Below are 21,451 nucleotides of genomic sequence, written 5' to 3'. Positions count from 1 at the left end.
TGTTTTTCAATTGCCCCAAGGAAAAAGCCTAAATTTTCTGTCTTTGAAAGTTTGCTTGGCCTCTAGCCACAACAACCTTTACCAGCCCAGTCCCACATTCTGTTTCATGATATTTCTGAGCTACTCTACGCTCCCTGAAATCACCAAGCTCTCTCCTTTTAGGGGTCCTGACGTCTGCAGTTACCTCTGCTTAGAACGTGGCCACTCTCCCTGCTTGTCTTTCAGATCTCAGATTTTTCCACTTCTTCCAGGAAGCTTTTCCTTACAGTGCCTGGCAGTCATTTATGAGAACCTATAATCACAATGTTATATAAAAGGTGGAGTGGCAGTTATGTATGACTTGTTATGGGGTAGATGTGAAAGTTCTCTGGAAAAACCCAAGTATGAGGGAGCAGTATGTTTATTTCTATTACAATGATTGTACTAATATGGGCCCAACTTTAGGAAGTTGATGTCTCTTGCAAGGCAAGGAAACACTTTTGAAACTTGTTCAGGTTAAGTAGTGCCAGGACTGGCCCTTTGCCTCCCTCTCTTTGCCTGTTGTTACTCATACATGAGGCTCTAGAATTTCTTTAGTGGAAGGGTAGGTGGGTTAGGGATGGCAACTGGTGATGGTAGGGCTTGAAAATGCATCTGCATCGTACTTACATGTTAAGAAAACTGTTTCGTATATTACACAGTCATTAATGGGGGGCCCAAAACTCCTGCCCCAAGGCTCCCTTTGTCAATACCATTGCTCCTCATTCTGGCTCTTTGCCCGGTTTTCTAGAGGAGAGGGCAAGATGGGAGATGGGGAAGCATCTTGAGTTCCAACAGTGATGGGTGATCACGGAGGAACTACCATTTATTGAGGATCTACTACGTGCCATGCATTTGTACACATTATCTCATTATCTCCCGCTCCTCCTAACTACTCTGTGAGGTATTATCTAATTAGCATAGCAGTAAATAGCACCGCCTTTGGAAACAGGTAGAACGGATCCTTGCTAGTTGTGCGACCCCCCTGGACAAAGTTTAGTCTAAGACTTAGTTACTTCCTCTGTAAAATGAGGATATTGATTCCTACATCGAAAGGTTGCTGGATGCTCAACGGTGGTAATACAGAAGGAATAAAGAAAAGAATCAGGCTTAGTAATTTGCTCAAGGTCACATAACTCAGTGGAATTCCGATTCCGTTTTAGCTAAGTCTACAGCCAATGTTCTTTCCACTACCACTTTGTAGTTAGGTGTAACCGTTTTGAGCAAGTTTAGTTAAGTCTTCTGGGCCTCGGATTCCTCATTTGTAAAATATAGAGTTCATTCATCAAACTCCTGTGTCAAGGTGTGCACATAAGGGAGACTGCAGTTCCCTCCTCCCTCCCCTTTTCATTCCACGTAGGTCATTTATCTTTAACTTCTAAAACGGACCTTGCAAGCCTGTTACAAACCGGGCGCAGCCGCACAAACGTAATTATTCACATTCCTCTTTATTTCCTCTTTTCTCCTCATCCACCTAGGCTCCCGCCCCACCCAGTCCAGGCCACGCCCTAGCGTGTGACGTCAGCACGCCCCGTGCGTCGCGGCGCGGCGCTCACTGGGGGCCCGGCTTTCGCCCGCTGCTGCCGCCGCCGCCGCCGGCCGCGGCTGCTCTCCCAAGATGGCGGCTCCTCCGGGCGAGTACTTCAGCGTTGGGAGCCAGGTGTCGTGCCGGACGTGCCAGGAGCAGCGGCTGCAGGGCGAGGTGGTAGCCTTCGACTACCAGTCCAAGATGCTGGCTTTAAGTATCCTTCCCTGCGCGGAGCCCGAGGCCGGGCCGGCGTGTATGTGCGGCGGTGGGGGGGCGGGGGACGACGGCGGTGGCTGGGGCCCTCTCCGGGCCTAGGGGCGACCGGCTACCGCGGCGCCCGGAGCGCATGCGCACGGCCCTGAGCTCCCCTCCCCCTCTCGTGGGTCCCTCGGTCCGCCTTGGGGACCCTTGTCTCCCACCCCTTGTGGGAGCTGGGCCCCGATCGAGGGTGGGTGGGTGGAGGGGGGCTTGACACGCTGATTGCTTTTCGGGGGGAACGCTAGGAGAGGGGACACAGTAATCCGGAGAGGGGTGGTCGTGGGAGGGGGCTGGTGATTGGAGCCCGGATGGGAGGGGGACGGGTAAAATCATGTGGGGAAGGGGTGTGTAGAGTAAGGAACTGCTAGTGAGTGGTACAAGGGTATGGAGTTCAGGAGGGGTTGTCCACTGATGGGATTTGGTCCAAGAAAGGGCGGTGGGGTGGTGACCAAATGGGCCTCGCCTGTTTGGGGGGAGAGTAACTGCAGGACAGAGTTTGTAGCAGAACTGGGGATAGGGGCTTGTTTTGCTGGTGCTTGTGTATGCGTGGTGCCGCTGGGGGCAGGGAGTGCTGAATTTTCGGCTTCTCAGTGATTTGGAAGTTGCTGTTTTGGGGATGTTTGTATTGGAAACCTGGTCTAGAGAGAGGACCACGTTTTTCAGGGGCTTATGTATGGACGTGTGGGTTACAGGTGAAAGAGTAAACTGTCTTCTCTTGTCAGCTCAGCACATGGAGTCCTGACTTCTCCATAGCAGTAGCCTTCCCTTTTGAATGTGTCAGTGTTTAACAGAATGGAAAAGGTGGTCTCTTTCTTTGGGGTGGAAGTGATTTCTGAATTACTCCAGGAAACTCAGTCGTGGAAATGGAATACTACCTGGTTGTAATAAATATGCCACCCCTTCCCCTTTTATTTGAGCCACAGGTGGGTTTATTTGGATTTTTTTTTTTTAAGTAATCTCTTATGGCACCTTTCAAAAGGAAGTTTCTTACTGAGTCTGCTGCTGCCTTTGACTGGCAAGTATTTTAATTCATTTAACTACTGGTTGTGGATTTGTAGCTTAGGAAGATGTCCTTTGAAACTAATTACAGCAAGAAGAGTTGCAGGTTTTTTTTAATTTTTGTTTTTGTTTTTTGAACACAAGACTTCATACCTGGACCAAGTAAGACCTTTTACATTAGTGGTTTAGTTGGAAGGGTTTCGGAATGAAGAATTACTCTACCTTTATTTGACATACAGTATGCTTTTGAGAAATGGTTGGAGAATGAGTGAATGAGTGAGTGAGTGAATGAATGAATTAATGAATGAATGGGTTAGCTAGCTGGGTCACCTTGAGTGAGCTTCCTTTCCAGTGTTGTAGTTTTCCTGTGCAAAATGGGAAATCTCAAATCTGAAAAAGAGAAAAGAGCACTGTTTAGATATAGGGAGTATTATACCAAGAACAGAAAGTACTTGCTCTTCAGTGTGGTTCATTAGGTTCAAGACAAACAGTATACATAACGGCATTAAAACTGTATTAAGCCTCTTCATAAAACCGGTAAAGAGAAGGTGACAGAAACACTGTTGAGGCTTCCAGTTTTGGATCGTGTTTGGCTTTGAAAAGCTTGAGATCTTTTGGTTATGGGGTTGTGCGGCAGGAAAGTGACAGGCAGAGATTTCCTGAGGAGAGGTGTGATTCTTGTGAGGCTCCCTCTCTTGCTTGTGGCACACCTTTTACACAAGCCTTGGGTGAATTGTGTTTTCCATGCCCCTTTGGGATGTGTCAGTTCTCTGCTTGCCCCTATTTTCCTTAACTTTATTTTTTCACCAGAATGTCCCTCTTCCAGTGGAAAGCCCAACCACGCAGACATCTTGCTCATAAACTTACAGTATGTTTCAGAAGTGGAAATAATTAATGACCGAACAGAAACCCCTCCTCCCCTAGCTTCACTCAATGTTAGTAAGGTAAGGACTTGAGGGCAGTTCTGGTTCTCCAAAATGATGGGAAATTTGAGTCTCATTGACTCTTGGTGGTACATACATTGTCCATTGTTTGTTTTTCATTTTTTCCAGTGATTTACAATTGCTTGTTTTGATATATTTTTTAAAAAAATATATCAGTTTAACTTTTCTCTTTATTCCTGGGTATCTTCAGAAGATTTTAAGAAATGTCTTAATGCCCAAATAGAGAAATAGAGTTGAGAGCTGGCTTTTGTCCTTTGTGAAAGAGGGCTTCCCCGCCCCCCGCCCCCACAACCTGCAGTCCATGTGTGAACTTCCAGTGTTGGGAGGGTTGGGTAGGGGCGTTGCTTCTGAACCTCCTGAAATTGTGTATGTGTGCACATGAGAATATATGTTTCCTGGGTGAAGATTTGGAATATGTTTTTAGATTCTCAGAGGGATTAATGACCTACAAAAATTTGAAAACCACTGCCTTAGAGCTTTGTTTTTGTCTTTATGTTTGAATTTCGAGGTCTAACAAAATTAGAGTTTTAGGATATTTTAATCTTGGATGTACAAATTGGTCTCTGGGAACCCTCAAATAACTTTCCTGATTCTTTTGTTCTGTTAGCCAGAGTTCATGTTGGTCAATAATAGTAATACCCCAAGCCCTGTTGTAGCCTTTGCTGTCCCCTGCACTGGGAACACCCTTTCAGAATGACTGGAGTCGTATCCATCAGGACTCAGTTTAATGGCACCTCTTTCAAGAAGTCTTCTCTGATCATTCGGGCTAAAGTGATTTGCCCCCATTCTCGCTTACAGTACCTTAGCCTTCAGAGATAAGGTGACATATCATTTACAGTCCAACCTGGGACATTTTCGAGAGTAAAGGGGTGGGTGGTGCTTTTGTTTTACACCAAGTATAGATTGGTGTGTCCTGGGCAAATTGCGACTTAAGGTTACCCTCTTCATAGCTTTTTTGTAATTATAATTGTATATCATTTGTTTACTTTTCTATCTAACCAAAATTTGTTTTGTGGGGATCGGAGCTATACCTGTTTTGTTCATCACTAAATATACAGAGCCTTGCACAGAGTAGGTGCTTCGTAAGTACTTGTTGAATGAGTAAGTTAGGCCTTCAATTTTCATAACTGTTGCCTTAAGTCTCTTGAGTTAGTGTGGTGGAAGTTTTTTTCCCTGTATATGAGTATTGTAATAATGTATATTCTCTTGCCTCTCTTGGGAATGTAGTGTGTTTGCTACAATTCAGCAAAGCAGGGAGACACTCAGGCAGCTGAAACAAAGGAGAGTGACTGAGGCCGGCAGAACGCAGTTACCTCAGATCTGGAGCTCCCTTCTTACTAGGTCCCAGGGAAGTGCCACACTTTTCTGTTTTACTGATGTCTGAGGACAGATTCAGAAGGGTCTTGGGTTTCATATTAAAGGCTGTTGCGCACAGAATGTCCCATTCTTAGACTTATAGACTTTTAGAACACTGGCTCAGTCCTCCTATTAAAGTATAGGTCGTCTTTGGATGATCTTCTGTTAGCAGAAGAGATTATTTATTTTATTTTTGGCTGCGTTGGGTCTTTGTTGCTGCGTGCAGGCTTTCTCTAGTTGTGGTGAACGGGGGCTACTCTTCATTGCGGTGCGCAGGCTTCTTGTTGCGGTGGCTTCTCTTGTTGCGGAGCACGGGCTCTAGGTGCACGGCTTCAGTAGTTGTGGCTCGCGGGCTCTAGAGCGCAGGCGCTAGAGCACAGGCTCAGTAGTTGTGGCTCGTGGGCTCTAGAGCGCAGGCTCAGTAGTGGCACGCGGGCTGTAGAGTGCAGGCTCAGTAGTTATGGTGCTACGGCTTAGTGACTCTGTGGCATGTGGGATCTTCCCGGACCAGGGCTCGAACCCGTGTCCCCTGCACTGGCAGGTGGATTCTTAACCACTGTGCCATCAGGGAAGTCCCCAGAAGAGATTTAAAAAGTTTCAAATAAAATAGTTTATGCCTGGTATGTTGAGGGTGAAAGGGGCTCTAAGTTATCCTTTAGTGTTTGTAGGGTATGAGAAGTTTGTCAACAACCTTTAGTGAGTAGTTGAGGAAAGGTTATCTGAAAGAGGGATGATTTTCTCAAATTTAAAAGATACAAGATTCTGCTCTTATGACCACCAAGTGCCACCATCTATCTGAGAGGGGCTGGAGTGGTGTGGGTGGGACTGTTAAGTGGGAGCTGTTGAGAAGCAATTCTTTTCTTACATTTGACTTCAAGTATAAATGGTTCTTGGTTATTAGTTTGCGGATTATCTTTGCCTTTAGGGTTTTGCTTTCTGCTGGTCAGTTGTCTACTGGCATTATTGTAAACTAGTTGTTTACCCACTCTTTCAAGAAAGCAGCCAGAAGTAATAGATTGTGGAATACCAGAAATCTTTACTTTTCTTACTTTGTGGCCTGCTAGCCAAGTCTTGAAAAAGGAGTCAGAAACTGAAGACTAAAATTAGGTTGGAGGGCTATCTTTGGGTTTCATTTATTCATTCTTCATTCGTAGAGTTGTTTATGAATAAGCTATATTGGTTTTCCCTTGAAACCAACCTTTGAGGATGCTTTGTGATTCTTCCTGAGGGCTCTTACTGTTACTGAAAACAGCTAATCTGGGCAACTACATGTTGCTTGAATGACATGAAAAGTTCATCTCATTTAAGAGCATGAGCTTGAGGTTTTTTTTTTTAGGATGGAGGATTGTTTAAGCATTTTAGAAGGGAACTAAAGTGCCTTGAAATCCCTGGAAGAAAACTGTTGATACTTGCAGTCTAGGGAGCACTACCTGTGTACTCCACTTGCAGTGGAAGATAACATCACATGATGGCTCATCTTGCTGACATAGTAAGTGCTGTGTTTAATTAAACGTGTTGATATAAACCGGATATTTACTCCGACCCAGCAGGAAATGGAATAGAAGGCCTTTTAAAGGAAATATTTAATTCCAGCCCAACTAGAGATGGTATGAACTAGCAATTCTTGGAGATGAGTTTGCTTAGTTTTTGGTTGGCACTTTCACTGCAGGCTAAGATGTCCTATGTCTGTCCACAGCAGTGAGATGTAGGAGGAAGCTTGGAAGACGACAGTGAGGTCGCAGAAGGTGGAAGTTTTGAATGTCATTTTATCTTCTCCACAGTAACATTGTACCCTGTAAAATTGTTTAGAATTTCCTGACTGTAAAAGTACAAAAGCACACCAAAGCCAATCATAAGTGAGGTTCAGGTTATTCACCATGTGGCTTATTAGTTTTCTGTCACAAGGAAGGTTTAAATCTTGCATGAGGATGAGAGCCCAGGGTCTGCATGGTAGGGTGAAGTAAAGTGTTTCTTAACAAGTTCCTTTGAGTTGACTCCACATTTTGTTCTCTGGGGATAGAGATTGCCCATGAGTTAGCAGTGCTCTCAGATGATTTGGGACATGTCAGTATTAACAGAGTTCTCTTCTATGTAGCATTTATCAAACATTTACTGAAAATTATTTTGTGCAAGGCATTGTGGTAAGCTCTGTTGGGGACCACACCTTACATTTTTCTAGGGCTTTACAGTTTACAAAGAGCTTTGACACATCTAGGTTCATTCTCAAAACCATGCTTTGTGATCTTTAGAGTGTATTCTTTTCCTTTTAGTTTAACGGATGGGAAGATAGGCTTATCAGTTTAAGTGACTTGTTCTAGGTTATATGGCAAGTAGTGTGGGAACTAGTATTTTTACATGCCACGCTCTGAACTAGTAATCGGTAGACATCTCGTTTAATCCTAACAATAGTTCTTACGGTGTGCGTACCATCACCATCTTACAGAAGAGTAAACTGAGTCTCAGAGAGGATGAGTCACTAGCTTAAGGTCATTCAACTAGTAAGTGATCGAGCTGGGATTTGAACTCAGGTCTAATGTTTTGATGGCAAAGTTCCATGTTTTTTCTGCTTCAGTGTGCATACCCAAGGAACTTATAGAGTAGGTTGATGACATGAAATGAGTATGCAGATATCTATAATCCTAAGTAATCTTTCTGAGTAAAGAGAAACATCTGTGTTGTGTGGTCAGGAGCAGAATGGTCTAGTAGAAAGAACATTGGAACCAAGTGGATAAGTCGTTAAAGTCACTTCTCTGCCTCTTAACCTTGCTAAGCATCAGCTTTCTCACTATGGAGATGGGATCATGTTAGTGCCTATCTCATAGAGTTGTTTGGAGGATTAGGTCAAGTTGACCAGAGTTGGCAGATGTTAGTCCTATTCTCCCGCATTAGCTATGTGCAGCCAGTTGATGTTCCTTGAATTATGGTGTAGGAGCAGGATGGGGGGAGAGGGACAGTATGACAAAGGGAAGCAGCCAAGAACATTGGCACTGTTCCTATATCAGTCTTTCCTGATACTGGATCTGACATTCACTCAGATATCAGAACTTGCCAACCCAAGACTGGGGAAAATCAAAATTATATTGGATACCTCTTGTTGTGACCAGAATTAATGTGAGTTTCCAGGGCAGTGTTATCAAGGGGCATAATTAAGTGAACTCTTGCCTGAGTACTGGAGGTTAGTGTGAGCAGTCACAGAACCTAAGAGGTTGTGCTTTCAACTCCTGAGACTCTTAGGAAAAAACTCACTGAGACAGCCAAGGCAAGTGTTAGGTATTCATTTGTTTGGATAAATGCCTCCAGTGCATCGAATGATATGTAAGTCTTCTTTTCACTTTGCTGATTTGGAGAAGACTTTCTGGAGGAGATGCTCGTATATTGTGCAGGAGGCAGGAAAAGGGACAAAGCATGGAAAAGTGAACTCCACAGATAAGGCATCTACCTCCCTTACCAAACCACTGACTGATTGATCAGCCTGTTTTGAGTATTTATTACCCATTTGTACCTTACTAACCAGCAGTGAGTGATTAAATGGAAGAAGAACCAGGAAGAAGAGATTCAAAGAGCTTTTCATCAGCACCTGGTAGTGAAGAATGAGTTTGCTGCCTTTGGATAAAAATGATACTTGGGAGATTGGTCTGGGAGTGGAAGGGCCTGGGAAGGCTGAGAAAATGGAAGAGTCACAAAGTTCACTTTTGAAAGGAACTGACGTCATTGCTTACCTTTAGGTATGATGTCACACAGGGAAGAACTGACTTGGTTTTTGTTTTGATTTCTAACCAGCTTGAAAGCTAAGATTTAGCATAACCGTACGGCTTTTTGTTGATGTGAGGGATAATCCTCAAGTGTGAGAAAATTCCTGGGGTCGTTGGTAGCTACTGCATTGTGGCCTGTGTTCATGGACGTATCCTGTTAGCTGAGACCTTGACCATATCTTGACCCTAATGTGTTGAGGTATGGAGTTATCACCAAGTAGAATCAGACGACTTGACCACCCTATGTTTAGCTATGTATATATTAGTAAAAGGTAGAATGTGTTCATATTGTGAAAGTGGAAGGAAAATAACTTGTCTAGGGAAGGCAAGACTTTTTTGTCAGATAAAATTTTTCTGGCTTCTAGAAGCTACGTGTAACCTACTGGCTCACTTGATTAAAATATGTTGTCAAGGCCACAGTCCCAGGTTAGAGTCCACCAGTAAGTTTTGCACCTGACTCTGAGCAGACAGCTGCTTCCTCACAGAAGTGTCATGAAGATGCAAGCAAGTGTGGGGTGAAGAGGAAGAACCCATCATTGCTGAGTAACAGGGACACAGTAAGTAGTGAGTGGTGTGAGCTGAAGTCAGAGAGGTAGGTGATTGACTGCCATTTTAAAAATCACTAACCTTTGAAAGAGGTCACATTTGGTGGCATTAAAACATTGGGGTCAACCTGATAACTATAATAGGGGGTGCGGTGTTCCAGGCTACAGCTCATGACTCACTTCAGGCTGTAGTGCATGGCAGCCAGCTGACTTGGTGGAGCCGTCCTCAGGTCAAGAGTTTGGTTCTGAAGGGGGCTTTCCTGACATCACAGGGGTGTGGGGAGAATCGTCTACGTGAAAAGACAGATTGCTCGGCCCAGGTGACTGGCAGAGACGTGCCATAGGTGTGTTGTTGCAGCCACCCCTGCATTCTATCTCTTTGACACAGAGACGATTCAAAATAAGCACTTTACTGATAGCTCAGTGGTAGTATCTCTTACAGTGTTAAGAAAGGGGCATTCTAACTGGTTTAATTTTCCTGGCAGAGACCAGGCTTGGGGGGAAGAAAAAAACAAGTGGTGCAGTCAAGTTCTAGCATTGGAATTTAAGGCTAGCTTAGATAAATACCAGAAACTACCCTGGAGAGTGAAGCAAATTGTACATGAACTAGAAAGTTAAAGGATCTATATACCATGCCAAAAGCTAACAGTATAGTGTGGTAGAATGTGGGGAGTTTGAAGAACTGGGTTCTTTTCACAGCTGGGCTGCTAGTGAATTGTTGTATGACTGTGTGTTAGCCACTTAACCATTGGGAACTGTTCTGTGAATCTCTAATAGTCAAGGTTTCTTTTCCTTTGATCTGACTTCCCTCTCTCTCCCCCTGCCTTCCTGGTGCTGGGAATGTCAGGATGATTAAGATACTGCTTTTGCCCTCAAAAATCTCATGTTTGGGAGTGGTGAGAGACAGCAGCATTTAACTTTTTGCAGGGGGGCAGCAAACCTTTTCTGTAAAGGGCCCAATAGTAAATATTTTAGGCTTTGTGGGCTATACATTCTCTGTCACAACTATCAACTTTGCCTTTGCCGCAAAAACAGCCGTGGGTGATATGTAAACAAATGGTGATGGTCGTTCCAATAAAACTTAACTAAAACAGGTGGTTGTCTGAATTTGGCCCACAGGCTGTAGTTTGCCAATCCTTGGCTTAGAGTAGTGAACATTTTAGGAAAGCCTTCTCAGATGTAACAGTGGAGTAGGGTCTTGAAGAATAAATCACAATTCATTAGGTAAAGGGAGGGAAGTTAAATGGAATCAAGCTGACTTGGATTGACTTCAGTTTGTCCATCTTTGCAATTTTAAAAACTTTTGCTGTTCTGTCAGTGAGCTAAACTGGTGGCAGTTCTTAGAAATGAAGGAAGGGACTAGTTAAGTGCCAGTATTGGTGTTAGATGTGTATCTTACTGAACTCCAATAACAACCCTTTAGGACGGGCCCCCATGAATGGACTAAGGCTCAAGAGAGGTTATGCATCTTGCTCAGATTCATGTAGCTAGGGAGTGGTAGGTAGGGGTTTGATCTGGAATCTCTTTTGTTTGGGGTGGGGTGGCAAGGGGGTGGCTTTTCATTTTTACTTTTCTTTTTCTGCCCTCTTCAGAGCCCAGGAAACGACAGCACTTGGTTCTTTCACTATCTCTGAATAAAATCAACTCTTTATTCTATAAGCAAAGCCCCCATTTTGGCACATAAAGTGCATTTTCCAACTTACTATTCCAGTTATATTTTGGAATTTATTCTGTTAAGGATTTATAGCCTCTCTAGCAGCTCTTACAGAAAGCAGAAGAGAGAGAGCCCTGAGCTCATTGGCTAAAGGAAGGTTGGATTATATGAATTTTTTTGAAATAACACACAAGCCACCTTCTCTGTGCTAATAATAATGATGTTATTATAATAATAATGTTAACAGCTAATATTTGTACAGTGCTTTACAACTCACCTAGTGCTTTCACCCATGTTATCTCCCTTAATCCTCATGGCCATGTGTGAGATGGCTAATTTGAGCGTGTACTCTCACAGATAGGTTGCTGAGGTCAAATTTCAGTTTATATCTGCGCCAGTTTTTTTTCCTGGCAGAGTCCTGTGGAGGTTCCACAGCAGTGCTGGTGTCAGGGTCTTGGGACTAGGAAGTTACTCTGTTGGTGTCCAGGAGGTTTAGCTGTCTTTTGTAGCTATGAATAGTGTTTGTTGACATAATTACAAATAACTAAGAAAAACTATTGACTTTGCTGGCAACTAGTTTTTATTCTAAGCCAGGTGAAGTATAAAACTTTGCTTATAGCGTGTACTGACTGTCTTGAGGCTGGCCTGTATTGTACGACAGCAATATGGTGGTCAGAGCCTGGAGACTGAGGTGGCACTGTGGCCCCTGGATTTGCAAGGGTGTTTTTCCTTTTTTTTTTTAAAACATCTTTATTGGAGTTTAATTGCTGCACGGTGTTTTTCATCAGAGCTCAACACTCTCAATGTACCTTAACTTTCTAGTGCAGAAGACTTGCTTGACTTACCTTCTCTAGTCTTGGCACATCAGAAAATGATGGGTTCAGGGAATGCCCATTATTATCGGCCTGAAATGCTTTCTCACATAGGATCTGTTTTCTTAAATGCATTCCTATGAATTACCTTCAACCAAAGAAATAAAGGATGTCCTTGAGGTTTAGGGTGAGACTGGGACCCTTTTCAGAAAACAGAGGCCCTTCATTAAAAGGCAGACAATTGTGTTCTGTACAGAGGACATTGATGGAAATGTCAGAATTCACTGATAAAAAGAAGATGGCAGCTGAGGCTTAAAATGTTTTCTCTTTTATAAAACATTTTCTTTTACATTCAAATTTATAAGTGTATTTTCAACATTTCTCTTAGGTGGAACTATTTGAGTATAGTGCAGAGTTCAGAATGCAAGCTCTGGAGTCAGACTGTCTGGGTTCAAATCCAGACTCTCCCACATGTGACTTGGTAAACTTGGGCAAGTCCATCTGTTAAGTTGGAGTAATTTTAGTCCCTATTTCACAGAATTGTTGGGAAGATTAAACATTTAATACATGTAAAGCGTGTTGTTCCGTGCATTGCGTGGAGTAATTTCTCACTCAACAAATTAGCTCTTAGGATTTTAGTGTTCACTGCCAGGCCTCTTGGACTCTACTGTTCCCCTGTTTGATTCAGTGTTTTGGTTCATTGTTATGTATTCTGGGACATGACTTCAAGCAGGGTTCTCTATTTGAGTTCCCAGCTATCTGAGGTTGTAAAGAACAGTATTTTTTTAGAAACTTTCAGACAGGAGCTTTCAGCCAGGGAGCAGGAAGACTTGGGGATATTGATAGTTGGAAGAAATATATATATATATTTTTTAAAATAACTTTATTTAATGAATCTCATATTGATGAATATTTGGGTTATTTTGGGGTTTTCATATTATTCATCTATCTCAGGTTACTTTTTAAAAAATTTATTTATATTATGTATTTATTTTTGGTTGCGTTGGGTGTTCGCTGCTGTGCGCGGGCTTTCTCTAGTTGCAGCGAGTGGGGGCCGCTCCTCGTTGCTGTGCCTGGGCTTCTCAGTGCAGTGGCTTCTCTTGCTGCGGAGCACGGGCTCTAGGCATGCGGGTTCAGTAGTTGTGGCTCACGGGCTCTAGAGCACAGGCTCAGTAGTTGTGATGCACGGGCTTAGTGGCTCCGCGGCATGTGGGATCTTCCCGGACCAGGGCTCGAACCCTTGTCCCCTGCATTGGCAGGCGAATTCTTAACCACTGCGCCACCAGGGAAGCCCCAGAAGAAATATTTTTGAGCCTTCTTGTTGCTAGCCAAGAATGAGGGCTTTCCAGGAGTGCACCCCAGAATTGAAACAGCAGGAGCAAGTGTGGGCCCTTAAGATGACAGTGGTTCTTGGCTGCTTTGGTCTGCCGTCCCTCAGCCTCCATCAGGCCTTGCAGGCAGCACTGCCAGTTCTGGGCAGCAGCTGCAGTGCTTCCTAACCCCTCAGTGAGGGCAGCTGGTTGGAAGGCCCGAATACAGAGGGAAGACAAACCAAGAGTGGCTCAGTGGAGTCAGTAGGTCACATCCAGCAGGTTCCTCTCTGGACTTTGCTTCCCTTGTTGGATCAGCTGTCACAGCCTGTTAAATACTTGCAGTAGGAATCCCTCTGGATTCCTCACAGCACCTGTGCTTTCCTGGTCTGGGTATGTGGAAATAAGATGGCCCAGCTGGTTACCAAGTAACAAGATGAGGTTATAACAAGATGCTTGGATTATGTTGTTGTGGCTGCTTCCTCTTCTCCATGTCACTGAGTGCAGGAGGAGAGATGTGTTGCCGCTGTTCACTGATTCACTCACTTGAGGGTTACCCAGCAGCGGGCATGACTAGAAGCCTTTTAATATTGATGTGCTTTGGAGTCACGTTCATGCACTTTTCTTTGTTTTGCCCACATCAAGATGCTATATATAAAATGGCCAAGAGAGGAAGAACTGGTTAGTAGACAAAGAATGAATGTTTTCACTGGGAATTGTGCAAAATAAAAGGAGGGGTAGATAAATGCAGGTTGTCTTGTGCAGTTATTTCAATTAGGTCACATGTACATTAGTAACATGTATTTGTAGGTTTGTGCTTCTCAGTTTGCCTGAACCCAGTGTATTCTTAAAGTTGGTGCCTTTAACATTCTTTATGATTCTAACCGGTTAGTGCTTCAGTTTTGATTGGAAGAGAGGCCAGCAGTTAGCATGCTTGCATTGAAAATGAATGTAGTATGGTTACTGAATTTAATTTAATTTTAGTTACTGAATTTAAAAACCGCAGTCCTGAAGACCCTCCGAAGCCTAAAAGGCACACCCTACACCTTCTCTATTGGGGACAGCTTTTATTGGTTCTGTCTGGCGATTTGACAGTAACCATAAACTTATGAACTTGGAGTAACTGGACCGTTTATAGATATGCATTAGTTTACAAAAATATGATGTGGGGAAATGTAGAGCTACAGCTAACTTGAGGGTAGAGTGATAGTCACTTGCTTTACAAAAGGAGGCTTATCCACGTTTGTTATGGGTTTTCAGGAACATGTGTGAAAAGAGCAGGGTAATCTCCCTTCCCTTCTCACCCCAGTTTTGAGAAGAAACATTTCTAGATTCTTTTTGTGAAGGTAATCTTCCTCCTGCCTAATTGATGCAGTTCTCTGTGGCAGAAATTTACCCCATTTATACAGCTTCTTAGTGAAAGCAGATCTGTGTAGCTGAATATTAGGTTTAAGCATTTTCAGATAGCCATGAAAATAGTTCATAAACTGGCAGCTGGAGGCTTCAGGGTTTGCTGTGAATCCAAATCCCCAAAGCACAATTGCAGGTACAGGTAGAGTAGTTGAGGGTATTGGGGCAGATTGAAATAGTCAGCTTACACTGACTTCTGCTGACTTTTCCAAGGCTCTCCCTTGTATCATTTAGCATTTGGGATCAGTCTGCACTATGGGTTGAGATGGAGAGTCATCTAGTCCATTCTCCTTTGCTTTCAGACCCTTTAGAAGAGATTGTACAACAGGTATTTGGCGGAGGTCGGGGGTGGGAGTGGCTAGGGCGTATTTTGAAATCATTGTTCTATAACCATTGTGTTGATTTGACTCAGGCTGTCTAAACAAGTCACTTGTGGCTGAGATTTATATCCATTTTACTCTGCCTCTGGCAGAAATTCAAAACTGGTTCTTCTTCCAGCCTTCCTGCCCCTCCCCAACCCCAGCTTAATTTGTCAGTTCCATTCTTAAATATTCTGCATGGATGCCTGCTTTTCCTGAGCCAACTCTTGTCTTCCTGAATGGGTGCTGTTACTATCTAGGCAACACAAGCTTTATAGAAGCAGCTTTGTCTGACCCAACATTGGGAGATGTTTTTGGTCTTCAGGGATAAATATTTTTTAAAAGACCTCAAAGTGAGACCCTTCTGCCTGCTCATGGGGTAGACATCTGCCTGACCACTAGCCACTTCTCAGGAGCTCTGCAGGAGCTTGGTTAATCCAAGGGAGCTCTGCTTCCCTCCAGTTTTCCTTTCTTTCCTTGGAGACTTCAGATTTTCTTCAGGATTGTTTGGAAAGTGAGACTCAAGGAAACTCCTTGTTACTAGGGTTTTCTTGGTGACCAAGTAAGCTTTGCTTGTTGCTGCTTAAAACACACCCCTAGCAGTTCTCGTTCCATAGAAACTGAGTGCTTTCAAGCCACGAGGCTTCCTTGCTGCAGTTGGGATTGCCAGTGCTCTGGGGAGTCAGCCCTGTGCATTTCCTTCTCTGTAAAGTTGGAGCCTGGTGGGACCACAATGGCAGAACCTGGCTTGAAAGATCATTTATTTACTGCTGCTGTATTTGTCTCTTTCCATGTCCTGGGGACCAAGTGAAAAGGGAGCTCTGGCTTTAAATCACTGCAGAGTTTTGGCCTTTCTTCCCGCTTTTACCTAGGGAGTCCGAAGTGACAGCATGTATGAGCTGTGCTCATACCCCCTCCTCCCTCAGACAGTCCTTGAAACTCAGGGGCAGTTGAGACTCCTCAGTTACCCTAACCTGATTGAAGGCCTCCTTTTCTCTTCTTCATAGTCAAACCCACACTTAAGAAAGTGCTTCATTTTACCAACAATTAGACACTTTGCTTATTTTTCCCGCTGTAGAACTATGTTTGGCTTATGGTTTGAAAGGTCACTGTTAAAGCAGAATATGAATGTTTAAGAATTCCAAGCATCTAGGTACTTTGGGAATGTGCTGGAGGTATGATCTCTCTTTGCATTTAAGGAGCTGGTATTTGGGGACAGGTTGGGTGTTCTCATGTGTATGTTTGTGCATATCTCTTTAGTATGCTGCAGCATCAGTATACTAAGTATATGTTCTTGTTCATGGATCTGAAAATCTCCAAGTCATTTGTTTGACTTTCAGATGCATTATCTGCCTCTCGTGTAAACCATCAGTGTATTTGTTTTGGCTTCCACTCGAATTTGTACTTCTGTAGTCTAGCAACCAATAGTGTGGGTTGGGGACCAGAAATGTATTAGAGGGGCAGTAGGGATAGACAGGATACCCACCCCTGCTGGGAGCGATTTACTAGATTTGAGTAGACCTACTAGATTTTACTACAATTCTTGATCAGTTTATGGTTGTTCCACTAGAGGGCAGTTAAGGAACAGACACGCGGTAGAATGCAGACCATTCCTTTTTTTTAAAGAGCATGGTATCTACAGCCCAAGTCGGTGGACGGTATCCATGGTTAGGTTTCCTGGAGTCCTGGCTCCCTATGTGAGTACAGATAATGGTACTAGAATGCTTGAGTCTTTAGAACTTCAAATCCTGGTCTTTGAAGGTGTGGTAGACATTTATTTCTAAACCTGAGGCTCTAGCGCAGTAGCTGATAAAAATTCTTAATTCTTTCCTTTCGTAGAAATGTATGCATTACCTTTTATGTCTGACCATCACTTTCCATCAGGTAGGGTCCCCCCCGCCCCCCAGTCATACTCTATAACCTTGTCCTGCTCTGTTTTCTTCCTAGCACTTAGCCCTGTCTGAAGTTATCTTGTTTGTTTTTGTTTATAGTCGGTCTCCCCTGCCCCCTTCTGTGCTGTATCTCTAGCTTAGTGCAGTGAGTGTCTGGCACATGGTAGGCATTCAGTAAGTACTGGAAGGAACGCATGTTTGCCAGGAATAGCAGAAACTGTTGAGGTATATTGTGTGTGTTTTTGTTTGTTTCACTTTTGATCTCTGAGAAAACTGAATCTACCCAAATCAGTCTTTTCCAGCACCTTTTCCTCAACTTAGGTCCTGAAGGAAGGATGAAGGTGAACGCTTTTCTGAGTCTCTTTCCTTTCCCCCACCCTAGCTTGCCAGCAAAGCACGGACAGAGAAGGAGGAGAAGCTGAGCCAGGCCTATGCAATCAGCGCTGGTGTCTCCCTAGAGGGCCAGCAGCTCTTCCAGACCATACACAAGACGTGAGTTGGGGGGAGCATAGGGGTCCCTTGCCCCGGGGGTGATGCTGCCTGGCTGTGCTGTCTGGTGGATGATTTTGGGGTAGTTGTGTTTATGAATGTCACAAGGGAAGCTGGGTAGTGTGTTAGCAGTACCTCGGCTTCCAGGGGTGCGGCGCTTGTTGCCTTTCTATATGGCAGAATGGTGTAATCTCCAACAAGTTGTCTGCTCTGGGCTTCAGTTTCTTCATCTGTAGAACTTAGTTTTGGATTAGAGTATCCCTAAGGGTCCCTTCCAGACCTAGTATTCCATAATTTAGAACTAGTGATTTCTTTCTCTTTTATTATTTTGATCTTGTACCTTTCTCTAAAAGCTGATGCAGTTTTATTAAGGGAAAGTTATATCTGTCTCCCTCTTCCCAATTATATATTGGGGTGAACATAGGGAGAGCAGAAGGCCACCTTATTACCACCTCATAAAAGACATTTTGTCACAGCAGAAGTCATTTGACTCTCCACTAGCTTCCCTAGCTGCTGAAAAACGGAAACATTTGACACTCCCCCTTCCTCCTGCTGCCTTCTGTTACCCTATTTAACCACCTGAGTCTGGTGCACAGATGGTAGCTGGCATCAGAGCTGTTTGAGGCCATGGTGTGAGTATCTAAGCATTTACAGGTATGTGAAGGAACTCTCTTAGCAGTGGCAGCTGCCCTAGGTTCCCCCAAGTGTGAACTGGGATGGATTTTCCCAGTCTGGCAAGTTACCCAGCTGTCTGATAATTGAGAAGGGCCAGTTTGAGGAGCAGCTATCATTTCGGGTGGTGGGGAGCAGAGTACAGATTGCAATAAGATGGGGAGTTTGTTCTGTCTTTTTAAAGGTACCATTTCCCCCTAGGCCAAAGGTTGACAAACTGCAGCCAGTGGGCCAGATCTACTCATTTGTTTATGTATCATCTGTGACTGCTTTTGAGGTACAGCAGCAGAGTAGTTGTGACAGAGATTGTATGGCCTGCAAAGCCAGAAATACTTGCTGTCCGACTCTTTACAGAAAAAATTTGCCAACCCCTGCCCTAGGCTGCTATTTAAATTGAATCTAGTGGCCTGAGCCTAGCTATTTATTTGTAAGTCAAATTAGTTTGGACTTCTGAGGCTGCCACCAAGTTTTCTGCGGTTTTTCAGGTCCCTAATGCTTCTTAACTCTTCTGGACCATCCTTGGAATAAGTGTGCATTGGTTTCATTGCTTTTCCTAGCCAGTGGTGCCCAGGAAATGTTTCTTGGCTACTTCTCCCTGTGGGCTGATGGCAACCAGTTGTTGGCTGAGTGGTGAGCTAGGAACTTGGGGTTAGCTTTCTGGAGTTATTTATTCATCAGGCAGGAGGTGTGGGATGCCCCGCAAGAGGTAACTTTCACCTGCTCTCTTCTCCTTCCAGCATTAAAGACTGTAAATGGCAAGAAAAAAACATCGTAGTCATGGAAGAAGTTGTTATTACACCCCCATATCAAGTGGAAAACTGTAAAGGCAAAGAGGGGAGTGCACTGAGCCATGTACGCAAAATAGTAAGTAAAGAAGCCGTGAAACCTTAGGGAGAGGGTGATTCCTCAGCCTTCTCCCCCCGCCAGCCTCAGGGCAAGACATTACGCCACAGTCCCTGCCCCTTTCGACACAGCCAGCCTGCGAGCAGCCCTGCCTGATCACCCTGCCTCCCGGCACCATGGTGCTCTGCAGCCATGGCTTGGACACTTGGGGGGTGTGGAACCACTGGGCGGTGCAGAATAAAGCGAGTGGTCAACCCTGTGTCCTCTGCAGTGTGGCCTTTTGGAATTATCCAGACCATCCCATGATATTGCGTCTGAACCCAGGCAGGGTTCTTCTCGAGAAGGGCTGGTTAGTGTACATCAGTGGCTGTTGGAGTCTGTGACCCTTCATGTGTCATCTGACTTTCTAGATTGAGTTGCAGCATTTGTAAAAACAAACTGAGCATTGAGAGACCAACATTGTGGATGTAAAAAGTTTTAAGACTGTAATTCCCCACCAGCTTTTCATTCTGCACTTGTGTAAGGAGGGGAGAGGGAGTTTGGGTCATAATAATCTCCCTTCATACTCTACTTTATAGATTCCCCTTCTTTTAGACAGTCTTAGCTGAAGCTGCAAAAAAATGTGGCTGAAACAAGAGGATCCCCCCAGCTATCTTGTCGGGAAGGCCAACAGACAGCAAGGGCAAAGGTGCTGAATAACCCACGAGCTAGACAGCCAGGACGGGCTGTTGACGTCTAGAGTGAACTGTTTGGGAGGCCTTGTGTGCCCATCTCTTTTTCTGATCTAGGCTGACTGGTCTCTTTCAGGTTGAAAAACATTTTAGAGACGTGGAAAGCCAAAAGATACTGCAGCGTTCACAAGCCCAGCAACCACAGAAGGAGGCTGCCCTGTCATCCTGAGTCCACACATACAGAGGACTCTTCCAGCATCCAGCCAAGGAGGCGATGGTGGTGGCTTCAGCGGAGGCAGGCCGGGGGAGGGAAGGGATTCCATATTTCCTGTTGGCTCTTGTCAACAAAGGGTCAGCATTTCCAAATCTTAGACTTGAACAAACAAAACACCCAACAGAAAAGAACAAGAGAATAATTTAAAAGTTGAATCATTACTTGACTAACAGACTTCGGTCCACCATGTCCTTTTCACAGCCCCCTTCTGGAACAGTCACCTTGTTAATTTTATTTTTGAAAATTCCTTTCCTGCTCTGCCCTTTCACCTCTGACTTTCCTTTCCCAGTCTGTCTCTGCCATTCTGTTTTTATAAGTGGCTACACTTGCCTTCTGAGTGATTGAAAGAAACTTTTACATCTTCTCTTCCAAAATAAAAGTAACAAGCTGACTGTGATACTTAAGTTGAGACTAGAGCAGCAGACAGAGGTCTCACTTTAAATTTTTTTTTTGTTTTGTTTTGTTTTTCTTTTTTTGCACAGGGCATGGCTTGAATTAGTTTTATTTTTCTTAACTTTAAATATATATATGAAAATATATATTAAAATGTTCTCTAAATATTTTCTGCTTCTTGCAGGTCTCTTTTTACTAGATCATGGCCACTCTTCCCACCTCATCCCTCTGAAAATAAAAGTGTATTGTCCTCCCCACCACCCATAGCCAGGCAACTGACTTGACTTAGTTCACAGCAAGAATCTCCTGCAGCACTTTGTAGAGCCAGTGTATGCAGATGGGATCTGGCTTTGAGGGTTCCTGGTAGCTTTTTAGTCTTTAACTGTATGTGTACCAGTCTCCCATTTGGCAAAAACCTCAGGATTCTCCCTCTGCCTTTGTCTTACTTCACGGTACTAGAAGAACTTCCTCACCACTCTCCTGTCTCCTAGATGGGAGCGTCCACTGCCCTTTCTCCTGTGCCCTCTGCAGGAAGAACTGTTTTGCACGGCACATCTCAGCTCCTTCTCGAAGGATGGTTTTCTTTCATGAGAAACCTGGAGTCTGCCTGTTCCGACCTCTCTTTAAGTCTGTATCCAGAGCCACTAGCCCAGGAGAAAGCTTGGGTGACCTATCATTTCTCTTCTGCCAACCTCCTGCTCTTATGCCCTTCCCTACCCCCCCTTAAGTTTTACAAGCTTATGACAGTTTGTATGTGCTCAGCCGATGGGCAGAAAACCTGGGAAGAATTTCTGGACTTCAGCCCACCGGTTTGTCTGGTTTGACTAACCTGCTGAGAGTTAGACTGGCACCCGTTGCCCCTGCACTTGCAAGGCGGTCCAGTGGGTAGAGTGTACCACCATCTGAATATCAGGCACCGTGGCGTGGGAGGTGGGTGATGCTCATGTGACTGGCTAGAGCTTTGGGGGTGGGGTGGGGGTTAACTACTATTGCTTTGGCCATGATCTCTTTCCCCTTCCTTTTTTTTTTAATTAAATAAATGGATCAAAATTAAATAATTCAAGCCCTGCCTTCAAAATGAAATTTTTTTTTTTAGTATTGTTTAGCAAAAACAATAAAACCCAAATTTTTTTAACCATCACTCATGTCTCGGGTTTGTGCGTGCTCTAGAGGCCCCAGAGGGAGGGGTCTGAGGATGTGTGTGTTTGGTTTAAGCTTTCCCTTTAAACTCTCTGGCTTCCTACTCTTTACCCTCTCTCCTTCTACCACTGA

General features: G+C 44.2%; 1 protein-coding gene across 2 annotated transcripts; it reads left to right on the top strand.

Annotated features, from left to right (window-relative positions):
* Nucleotides 1–1,580: 1,580 nt before the first annotated feature.
* Nucleotides 1,581–21,320, top strand: LSM12 (LSM12 homolog). 2 transcript variants are annotated; one of them, XM_019939469.2, is made up of 5 exons: nucleotides 1,581–1,760; nucleotides 3,614–3,747; nucleotides 17,220–17,329; nucleotides 18,736–18,862; nucleotides 19,649–21,320. In XM_019939469.2, exons 1-5 carry the CDS (start codon nucleotides 1,637–1,639, stop codon nucleotides 19,739–19,741), a joined length of 588 nt encoding a protein of 195 aa, XP_019795028.1. In that variant the 5' UTR covers nucleotides 1,581–1,636; the 3' UTR covers nucleotides 19,742–21,320. The 2 variants fall into 2 exon arrangements, with proteins under 2 accessions (XP_019795028.1, XP_073653808.1); XM_073797707.1 differs by lacking the exon at nucleotides 3,614–3,747 and having other exon boundaries at nucleotides 1,581–1,720.
* The last annotated feature ends 131 nt before the right edge of the window (nucleotides 21,321–21,451 follow it).

This window comes from Tursiops truncatus, chromosome 20 (assembly GCF_011762595.2).
Source record: "Tursiops truncatus isolate mTurTru1 chromosome 20, mTurTru1.mat.Y, whole genome shotgun sequence".
In the NCBI taxonomy this organism is placed as follows: Eukaryota; Metazoa; Chordata; class Mammalia; order Artiodactyla; family Delphinidae; genus Tursiops; species Tursiops truncatus.
The sequence above is the reverse complement of the archived record's forward strand: the minus strand, read 5'-3'. Positions and strand labels throughout refer to the sequence as shown.

Excerpts from the sequence above, each read along its gene's own strand:
- LSM12 (XM_019939469.2), top strand. The coding sequence starts at position 1,637 with ATGGCGGCTCCTCCGGGCGAGTACTTCAGCGTTGGGAGCCAGGTGTCG. Across the intron at positions 3,748-17,219 it reads CTTCACTCAATGTTAGTAAG|CTTGCCAGCAAAGCACGGAC; the intron begins GTAAGGACTTGA and ends CCCCCACCCTAG. Across the intron at positions 18,863-19,648 it reads TGAGCCATGTACGCAAAATA|GTTGAAAAACATTTTAGAGA; the intron begins GTAAGTAAAGAA and ends GGTCTCTTTCAG.